At 41.5% G+C, this 10851-nt stretch overlaps 1 protein-coding gene across 1 annotated transcript in view; it reads right to left on the bottom strand.

The window, feature by feature from the left end:
* scn8aa (sodium channel, voltage gated, type VIII, alpha subunit a) overlaps positions 1 to 10851 on the bottom strand; it is a 43664-nt gene that overhangs the window by 20213 nt on the left and 12600 nt on the right. Inside the window, exons 6-12 of the mRNA XM_008296620.1 lie at positions 10668 to 10759; positions 6809 to 7030; positions 6461 to 6524; positions 6091 to 6232; positions 3276 to 3482; positions 2904 to 3185; positions 1360 to 1674 (exon numbers count right to left, since the gene is read on the bottom strand). Coding sequence (XP_008294842.1) covers positions 1360 to 1674; positions 2904 to 3185; positions 3276 to 3482; positions 6091 to 6232; positions 6461 to 6524; positions 6809 to 7030; positions 10668 to 10759 — 1324 coding nt within the window. The remainder of the gene's footprint in view (positions 1 to 1359; positions 1675 to 2903; positions 3186 to 3275; positions 3483 to 6090; positions 6233 to 6460; positions 6525 to 6808; positions 7031 to 10667; positions 10760 to 10851) is intronic.

Genomic DNA, 10851 nt, shown 5'->3' with positions numbered 1-10851 from the left:
GCATGTTTCATTCTTTTCTATCTCAATGCTGGTTTCAAGGAAGATGTGTGTATGCTGTAAAATGCATGCAGGTCTCAGCCAAAGTGGGAGCAGTGGTCTAGGGCTACTTGACCTAATTGTGTTTGAATGTAATTAGCTCATCCCAATTAGATAAGAAATGGATTGTGAGATATTGTGCAAGGAGAACTGCTTCTGCATGAATGCATTTTCAGTCCTGTCATGCAATAATGGAGGCTTTGCTGCCATTGCAATATAATCATTAGGTTATTTTACGAAATGTCTCCCAGATCTGGCCATTTTTAATGTTACTTGCAAATTTGGTGCTACGGAATCTTCCTACTTTGAAACCATACAACTTATATTGCAACCATCAAGTCAAGAGCATTGTAAAGAGATTGTATGGAGGCAGGTAGTTCAGATCCATCCAGTTGTCATGCATGAGCATGCTCCAAGTCAGAGAGAAGGAGAGGAAATTACAGACACCATAGCCATTGTTCTACTTGTCTATGTCATGCTTGTTCTAATTTAGGGTTTCAATCTACCATGCTAACTAGAATGAGACACGACTACTTTACTAATGTTGACCAGGGAGAGTTTGGAAAACAGAGAAAGGTAAAGACAGACAAGGACAGCAGCCCTCCTTTGTTTCTTTAAGTATTTTATGAAGGCCTAATAGGATGGTGTGTGTTACTTATATGTCTGCTCTGGGACAGTATCAGGGAAGTAGGGAAGCAGATAATAAATGTCTGTGGCTCTACAGTGCTGGTCCCCTCTGCTTCCTCCGCCTCCTACTGCAGATCTACCCACACAGGCTAGCAGAGGACCTGGATGCCTGGAGGAACACATCAACACACTGGAGCATGTTAACGCATCATTATATGCCGTTTGTTAACAAAAAAATTGAGTGCGTTAAATAGGAACTTGATGCCATCCCACACATAAGATTGTGCATTAACTCTTAACCAAGCTTTGATCTAGATGCCAAAATCTAATGGGTCAGTGGCGATGAGTGGTAGAAACATATCTGCATGTCTGAATTTGATATTTACATATTCAAAACATGAACAGTCATCATTCAATTCAAACAAAATTGCCTGGAAGTCATTGACAGACCCAGTTTCACCAAACACTTGCAGGGCTGCTTAAAGTTTATGAGACTTCTTTGTTTTTCCATCCTTTGCCTACTGTCGGAGGGCAGCATACACTGCAGGGGCAGGGGGAGGGGAGGCGCGAGCGCTTAGCCAAGAGATACATACGGACTTGCAAAGATGACAGAATAGAGGATAGAGAGCCAGAAAAGAAACGTAACGGACGAGAGGGGGGCCATGCCTAGATAGGTCTACTCATTGACTTCCTTACACTGTCGTCAGTAGCTGCCTTATCTATTTTCACCTCAGGCAGAAGGCGTCCACCGGGCCCAGGGCCGATGAGCGACACCACGCCGTTGCAATCCACCGTGCTGTTCCTCTTGCCGTGGAAGCCGCTGTAGCTGCTCCGTCGGTAGGGGCTGAACAGGGAGCCACGGCGTTCCTCGCACTCCTCCACCGTGCTGTGCTCGTCGTCGGCAAACTCGTTCTCCGAGCCCACGTCTTTGCTGCGGCCCTTGAAGCTGAAGATGCTGCTCTTGCTGTTGTGGCGGGAGAGGAAAGGCGAGCCGGGGATGCTCAGGAGGGACTGGAAGGGGAGGAGGTAGAGGAAAAATCAGGAGAGGAGCAGAGACATTTGATGTAGCCCAAGGTGTTTTTTTGAATTACAACTGATTGCAGCATCATTTTTATGCTGTTTGTCATCAGTTCCGGAGGTCAGGATGAAAGGCAACATCTGTGGGAAATTGAATGCAACCAGGGTGCTTTCCCCGAAGAAGGCACATCCTGCTGGAGAAATCATGTGACTTAATAAACAAGAGGGAAACACATAATCAGGTCAGTGATATCTCACACTGTCAAGGTCACACACAGACACACAGGACAGGGATGCAGGCAGCTAAAACAACATGGAGCTGAACATGAATCACGACAACATCAATCTGTGCTGCAGCTCATATTGATCCAAGTATTGTCATCGCTGCACATAAAGCACACCAGCTCCAGCAAAATCACATGTTTTGACGACAGGCCTCAGCTTGTGTACAAGGTGAGCGAAAAGTAGAAACACGAGTGATTTTCACAATTGCGTTACAACACTGTAAACACACTATACAAGCCAGTGGAGCCCAAGTGAAGCTTAAACAAAGCAGCCGCATTGCTCCCTCTGAAAGATTCATGTAATCACTGTGAATAATTCATGACCTGGACATGTGCTTCTATATCTCTGGCCACTATAAGCTCCTCTGTATGTGAGCTTTTGCAACACCACACTGTACATTCTAAAATATCTGAAATATTCCTCATCTGACAGTCCAAAAAGTAGAGAAGAACACCATTCCTGCAGCCACATCATTCACTGACACCTATATTCTATATATAGAGATAAAAGCATCTTTATTCTAATTCTGTGGTTCTATAATTCTGTGTGTTGGTAGAGTTTTGTTTGGTCTCCTTTTTTGCTTAATGCAAATAATAATCATGCCGTTTCACAGCAGGTCTACCGCAGATATTTTTAGTTTTATGTCAGTGGTTTGAGTTTTTTTTCAAAAAGATTTCTGCCACATCTGTGGAGCTCAAAGCTTTCAAAACTTAGAATAAAAAAACTCAAACGCAACATATATGTCTAGACATACTGGTTCAGGATCATCCCTGCAGTTTAAAGTTTTTAAACACAAGTTTTCATTTCTTGAGGGGCAGATTGTGTTCACCATGTTTAAGACGCAGTAATCTCAGAACAAAGGATCTACTTCCCCTTTGATTAGATGTATTTACCAAAAAGACAACAACTGCAGAGAAATTGGGATTCCTCCTCCTCACCTGGTTCATAATGGAAGACTTTCGACCCAGGCGGTTATCAGGGAAACGGAAACGGCTCCTTTTGCTGCCGTCGTCCGACTCCGACTTGACAAACTTCTCGCTGTCACCTTTCTCCTTCTCCTGCTCCTTCTGCCTCCACTTCTTCTTGCGGTTGCGCCGTTCTTTGGCGCTCTTGGAGCTGAGCTTGGACATCTCGGAGGAACTGCAAGACAGACGCCCTCCTCCATCGTCCTCCACCGCATCCTCCGACACTGTGCCTGCAGAGGTTGCCATGGCAGCAGTCTACAGAGAAACCGGCACACGAACAAAGTCAGAACAATAATATATCACGAATCAGGGATAAGTTCGGCCTCCATCTTGCAGAGAACTGACCTGGGCATCTTCCTGCTGTTTCTTGAGCTGCTCCAGCATGGCCTTGAATTCCTCCTCCTTCTGCTGGGCTTCCTCCATGGTGGCCTGGTTCTGCTCCTCGTAGGCCATGGCGACCACAGCCAGGATCAGATTCACCAAGTAGAACGAGCCCACGAAGATCACCAGGACAAAGAAGATCATGTAGGTCTTGCCCGCCGCCCTCAGGGTCTGCAGAGGTGGAGGGGAGAGAGGAAGGAAACAGCAGAGTCATGACATCCGATACGTGACCTCAACCCCTGAATCAAGAGTCACTGCTCGTCTCTCAACATGACTCATCAGAAATTAACAGTCGGTCTTAGCATTTCTGGGTGCAAAAATCAACTCCGCATTAATGCCTCTCAGACAAACACAGCTTTCACATTGACATGTAACTGTTTCTGGTATGAGTACTAACATAAGATGCACAGGAAAAATCTTGTCCTCTGTACTTGTTAAGGTTCTCAACAGGAGTCCAAGGTTGTGTTGTTTATCAGGGAGAGCCGCAAGATCTGCATTTTGACCTATTTTTCCATGCTATCTACACCATCCAGTGCATAACCAAACAATTACTATGGATTTGGATGCTATCCCCAGTGGAGACGGAAAGTGAGGAGCCTGAGCTGCAGAGGCTCGGCACAACCAAAGAGAACATCCTGGAAAAAGCTCATTTATCACTTTTTTCTTCTGATAACACCCAATGGCCTGATGTAGTTACATTACGGGGTTTTGATAGATGCATTTCTTATCTTTTTTTATTCACAGGCATTTAAGAGGTTTTCATTCAAGATAAAGTGTTCATCAGCCTCCTTTTTTTACCCCTCTAGAGGCAAACTGTTTTCTTCAGGGAGCAGAGCAAAAAAACACGAGGACTTCCTCAAATGGAGACGTGAAATTCCCTCACACATCAATTATGAATGCATTTGACATGTAATGCTGAAACAACGCTTCCAACAAGAGAAGTACAGCCCAAAACCACATCTTTTAGTCCCACCGATTGCAAAACTTCATGTGTGCAGAAACATGGGCAAATAAAAACGTATGGCCAGTAGGATGCTGTTGACTCTACGTTCAACATCTGCATGTTCAAATCTATGCCTAAACACAGCTGTGTAGCAATTCTTCTAAATACACAGAATACAATAGCAGTGAGAGAGTGCAGCTGGAAGCAGAATTTCAAAGATGGAAGCAAAAAATAGAAATATGTGCTGGGATGCTCCCATCAGATCTCATCAGGTCTCGTCTCTCTCATTGGCCATACTGTAATCCTGAGCTGTTAATATTTCATGCTTCCTTCCTTGCTTCTGTATGTGAAGGCAGGAGAGTCTCCACCATTTCAGAGAAGCTTAGTGTGGAGCAGCCTGGCAGACAGACAGTGGACGGGCCACATTATCCAGACGAGGGAAGTCAAAGTGGGAAGAGGAGAGAAACGTGGAGGTTTACGAGAACTAGAAACACAATCATCCACTGTTTTCTGTCTGAGAGGTGGAGTGACAGCAAACAAATAAACAGCATGCAGGATGATGTGCACTCGAATGAGGAATCAGTAGAGGAGCTGAGGTTGTAAAGCTGTTGCCAACTGATCACTTTACATTTTGAAAACACTGTAGTTCAATTTAACATCTCACAGGACATGAGCTACTTAATGTCCTCTTTGGCTACAGTGTGTATGAAACTAAAAAACACAAGATGATTGATGGATAATGTCTCCGTTTTACACCTTGATGCCCAAACAATACTTACAATATGCATTATTAATTAATCTGTCTATTGTGATTTTGACAAATGGATTATTTATTTATTCTCTAAAATATAATGAAACTTGTCCATCACAACACTGAGCTCCACAAGAGATGTCTTCAGTTAGTGTGAATGGAAAATCTAAAAATACAATTGGAAGTCTAAATGTAATACAATAAAATTTACACTGATATAAATTAGAGAAGAGCTACAAATCTTCATATGTAGCTCTCTGAAACCCAAGCAGTTTCTGGGCTTTTTTTTTGCTCCTATCACCTTTTTACTCCCTGTGGGCATTTTTCAGTTTTGTAATATAAAATCCTGCATCTCTATGAAAACAACACAACTATGGCTGGAATTAGAGAGAATTAAAAATGATTTTTGTGCATTATAACACTTTCCCAAACCACGCAAAATGAAAAAAAAATTAACCGGAAAACCAATATTGGACGAGAAAAAAAATGGGACTCTATATACTATATATATTTTTCTACTTAGGTTTTTAATTTCTTTCCATACTTGTCTCCTCTCTACTTAAATTCTGCCTACAGTTCAGCTGAAAAGTCCCTGAATTTTTGTCATGTGACTGTTAGATGTAGTTGTGTCACTAACGGCTTCCTGGTTGTGCTGATGAGGACAGAATTTTGCAGTTTCAGAATCTGGTCAGAGAAAACTGGCAAGTTTTCAAGTAAGACATGTAGAATAAAGTAATTTTAATGAAACATTGGGATTATAAGATCAGATTTTAGTTTTTCGACATCTCAAGTTGAAAATTTTACAATTCTTTCTGTTTTTACAGTAATTCTTTTTTGTAATTTTAGCAATTTCTTTAAGACGCCTTTTATACCCACTAGCAGGTTTTGGGGTTAAGAGGCAAAGTAAAGCCAGTAAATGTCCATTTAAGGTATTTTTGCAAAAGAAATTACTTACTGTGATGAATTTCTATTGATGGACAAGTCAATACATCAATTGATCATTTTCACACCTCTATACATGTCTTCCATTTAAGTGCAACAGTAGTTATTGAACAGAGCTGAACTTATTGACACATGTGCTTTACCAGCATGTAAAGGTTCTCCCAGAAGTCCTGTGTCATGAGTCGAAAGAGAGCAAGGAAGGCCCAGCCGAAGCTGTCAAAGCTGGTGTAGCCGTAGTTTGGATTCCTCCCAGCTTTCATGCATGTGTAGCCCTCTGGGCAGCGGCTGAGGGGTGGAGAGACAGAGGAGAGAGGGAGAGAGGGAGAGAGAGAGAGAGAGAGAGAGAGAGAGAGAGAGAGAGAGAGAGAGAGAGAGAGAGAACAGGGCATCCAGCCCGAAGGTGACTCATCACTATTTACTTAGAATGCAATCTGACTATAGGCAGAGACAGGAGCTACAGCAGGTCTTGGTAGGATCGGCAGCATTTGGAGGAGGGCGGAGGATGCAACTCACCCAGAGTCGGAGCTGTTCCCACAGAGCAGAGCGTCCGACTGGCCGGGCAGGAAGTAGAAATTGGCTGCAGAAAAAAACACAAACAAACACACAAGAGCCATAATGAGTGAATTCGCTCACATTCTGTCGCAGCTACGCTTGTTTATTTTGCAACAGTCTGCAAATCCCTTCAGACCAATTTCTGACTTCAGTTTGCTCACACAGTCTCAATTCAGATCACTTCAAACCAATTCCTTTTGTCTAGCCGGTGCCAAAACGACATACTGTTTTCTCATTCCAGCATATGGCCTGACTCATACTCCTTCATCGCTGCCAGGTCACGGCTGGCAACGCCTCGTCTCCACTTACTTTCGTTCATGATGTAGTCGTCCCAGTCGAAGCCCTTGCTGCCGTTGGTCAGGTAATTCTCGGTGGAGTTGATTGGCCAGATCACACACTTGTGGCGCAGGTTGCCCATGAAGAGCTGGAGACCGATGAGGGCGAAGACGCTCAAGCAGAAGACGGTCAGGATCATCACATCCGAGAGCTTCTTCACAGACTGGATCAGAGCGCCCACAATGGTCTTCAGGCCTGGAGGGCAGCCACACACACACGTACACAAACCGCACAGGTGATGCAGGAGCTGCTGATGCCCACGTGTTCATGTCTGGAGTCTCTACTTTCACTACTTTTGATTCTATCACTGAGAAAAAAAATCAAGTAAGTTCTCCAATTCAGTTAAAAATCTGAGTGACTTAACATTAACCTGCTTTTATGTTGATTTAATTTTATGTTTTTTCTTTAAATTAGTGATTTATCAACATGATGACACAACTAAATGTAAATTTCTTACACTGTAATGACTTCAACATTCCAACAAAAAAGAGAATTTAGGTGAATTTAATTTAAACTGGTAAAAATGTGTAAATTTTAGATATGGGTAGTAATACATTTTGCACAAAACTGACAGGTTACATACAAAACATCTCTAGAAACAACAAACAAGAAATATTGAGGAGCCTTCCCACTCTTTTGAGATTTATCCAAAACCGAAAATATTGTGACAGGAATCAAATCAAAATAACTGGCTCCTTTACAGGAGAGAATTTTGCACTGTGCTGCCAGTGGTGGATGAAGTGAATTAACAAAACATAAAAATAAAAAAGAGGGGGGAGGCTGCAGAAAAGTGAGAGGAAATCCGTAAGAAAGAGAGCACAGCAGCACAACGAGGGGCCATGAGAAGGACAGAGGCACAGGCAGGGGGGCTGGAAACCACATGCAGGTCATTTAAACTCCAAGGCTGAACAGGAGCAATTCAATGCCAGCGCCGACGAGGGCACTTTCTTGAACTGTCTTGTATAAAGGTGTCATTAGGAAAAGCACTGACTCCCCAATACCGCGACCCTGCAGTCTGTCTCATCCACAGTATCGCTAAAGATAAAATCGCTTTACCTTCCCAACAGGCATCCTCTGGCAGCGTTCACATGGGTCCACGAGGAAACATGGAAGCAGGATGACCCGCGACCCCTTTTCTGTTCAACCTCTACAGGTACAGTGGACTTTACCAGCTGTACGTACAACATCTTCTCATAGTATATGCTCTGAATTTAGACTATCTTATTTCTAATCTTACCTTAAAGTATATCAAAATTACTTTTCTTATCTTGGATTACATGAGAAGATTCCATAGAAAAAATAAAAGTATCACTAGTCAAAGAGTACTCTATTAAAATAGACCCAGAAATGATACTCTGCACTGTACATAGAATATCGTTAGCTGGACTAGCTATACAAGCTTTTTGTTACTCATGTACTAGAATTATTAACAATTGTTAATTACTTTGGGAAATACAGTTATTCATTTTGTGTTGGAGCTCTGGATGAGCGTATCAGTACCTCCTGTATGATAAATACACGGCTAAAGCCAGCAGCTAGTTATCGTAGCTTAGCATAAAGGCTGGAAACAGGAAGAAACAGTTAGTCTGGCTCTGTTGGGAATTTAAATCATCTGCCAAATTGATGTCTTAAGGCTAACAAATAACCGTTATTTCTTGGTAAAGTCATAATTTAGCACAAAGTCCCTCTTAATTGTTGTGTTCACACCTGTAGTTTTGTATAAATTGACCCTCTGAACCCAAAGCTATTTCTTCGTCGTCACATTTTTTACGGGCTCATTTTTCACTCAGTGTTTGAAAACAGCTCAACTATGGCTTGAAGAAAAGACATCTCAAAAATGTCTTGAATTTCTTTGATTATTTATTTTACAAAACTTCAAAAAATAAATACATTCAATAAACGTGCCCACATTTGTTACGAATACTGGGAAAAAAAATAGGCTTCCATGTGCTACAGATATTTACCTATTTACATTTCTACAACCTCTATAAACTGCGTTTTTCACACGACTCTGCGCGTCAACGCTAGAAAGATGTTTCACCGTGCTGAATGTGTCTTCCAACAACATGCTGCTAACTCGCGTCTCTATATATTGTTATTGAACCATGCTGCTTTATTTTATTGCTCAAGTGTTTTATTTTCCTCTCAGTTTCTCTTATTTGTTCCTACATTTGACTGGCCACAGCTGAGTAAGTCTTGGCTTGGTGACTGTCCTGAGGAGCACTCAATTTCATTGATTTATTCTTTACAGAATCTGGTTAGAGCAAATTGTATATTTTTGGCAAATATTTAAACTGAAATGAATCATTTTGATAAAATGTCAGGATTGTAAGCTTAGATATGGATTGTTTTCCCAATGTAACTACATCACACGCGATTAGTTTAAGGACCGTTGGAAATTCCAATGATTTTGTCTTTTATACAGATTGTAGCTTTGATAAGTGGTGTCATTTAGGTAAAATACATTTATTAAAAAAACCTTTAAAGTGCTTTTCACACCTGCCCAGGGATTTGGGTGTTCAGAGTGTTAAACAAATCAGACGTAATTTTGTGGATTAGTGAGCTTTAGGTGTACTGCTGCCTTTAGACTGAGCCAGGCTACCAGTTTACAGTATTCAAGCTGCGCTAACCAGCTGCTAGCAGTAGCTTCATGTTCAGACACTAGAGTCACTTTTCTCATTTGCCAACCAGAAAACAAACAAGCATATTTCCCAAAACGTCAAATTTTTGCTCTAAATAGACTTTAAATCTAAACGTTTTTGTTTGCACTTGACGTGGACTTCCTTTTTCAGATTTCCCACTGAATGTGCCATCCACAGCAGATCTTTTGAGTGAGCGCAACATCTGTTCAACATTTTCTATCGGCAGATGAATAGATGTGTGGTCAGCGTCACTCAAAAAGGTCAATAGGTCATTCAACCATCCCATCTGCGTCCCCAACCTCTATAGTGTGAACACATTGTCTCTTTTTCTGTGTGGTATATCATTCAAGTAGGTCGGAGAAAAAAAAAAGAAAAAGAAAAAAAAACAGAGAAAGAAAAATCAATAATCAAACTAAAAAACAAAAAGAGGGCAAATCAAACTTTCAATGCCATTTGTCAGCCAAGCTCTTGGTAGGCTAATATTATAAAAGCAAGTGACCGAAAAGCATCATGCAGCATAAGAGATATGTTCACAAACTAGGCTTGGCAGTCTTCATACATAAATAATAGGTGTATTCTGTGGGATCTCTCTAAGAGCTATGCTCAGATCATACACACATAAACCAGGTTTGTTTTGGATCCCATAATAACGGGAATCCTCGTTTTCCAATTCAGTCGCTGGTTACACGTGTGCAATAAAACATATTCCTTTTTTAGTAGAATAACTACAAAGTTTGAAGGAAAATTTGAGAAGCTATGGTCTATTTTTTATTCAATAAAAAACATTTATAATCACCTGCTTTTGGCCTTAACATGAGATTATACTACTGGCAAATTTTTTTTGCAATAAAAAGGGGCTTTAGCTTATTCTGGAAGCTCGTGAAAGGAGTAGGTTAAAGCTATTTCTTAAGAGAAACACAGCTGCCTTGGGAACAAGCCTCATAATGAAGAGTGCTACTGGGGCAGAAGAGAGTGCAGACACTTTGGAGGGCCCTAGAGGAGACTGCAAAGCCTATCAAAAATGTATTAGTACCATTTTTGATAATTTTGGAGGAAAAATAAATCAAAAAATGGTTGTCTCCAATTTTTTTTGTTGTTGTTGCTTAAATCATAAAGATTGTAACCATAATAATAGTGAGTAGAAAAGAAAGGGTGAGAGGATCAGCCTTAGTGTTTAAACTGAGTCTCACCTGGAATGACAGAGATAGTTTTCAATGCTCGGAGAACTCTGAATGTTCTCAGCGCAGATACATTGCCCAGGTCCACAAACTCTGTTATATATCTGAAATAGGGGAAGGATCACACACAGAACAAACACGATGACAAAAACCACACACGCCAAGAGCACAACACCACCGAACCAGGAGGAAAACG

This window comes from Stegastes partitus, unplaced genomic scaffold (genome assembly GCF_000690725.1).
Source record: "Stegastes partitus isolate 25-593 unplaced genomic scaffold, Stegastes_partitus-1.0.2 Scaffold24, whole genome shotgun sequence".
Lineage (NCBI taxonomy): Eukaryota > Metazoa > Chordata > Actinopteri > Pomacentridae > Stegastes > Stegastes partitus.
The sequence above is the reverse complement of the archived record's forward strand: the minus strand, read 5'-3'. Positions and strand labels throughout refer to the sequence as shown.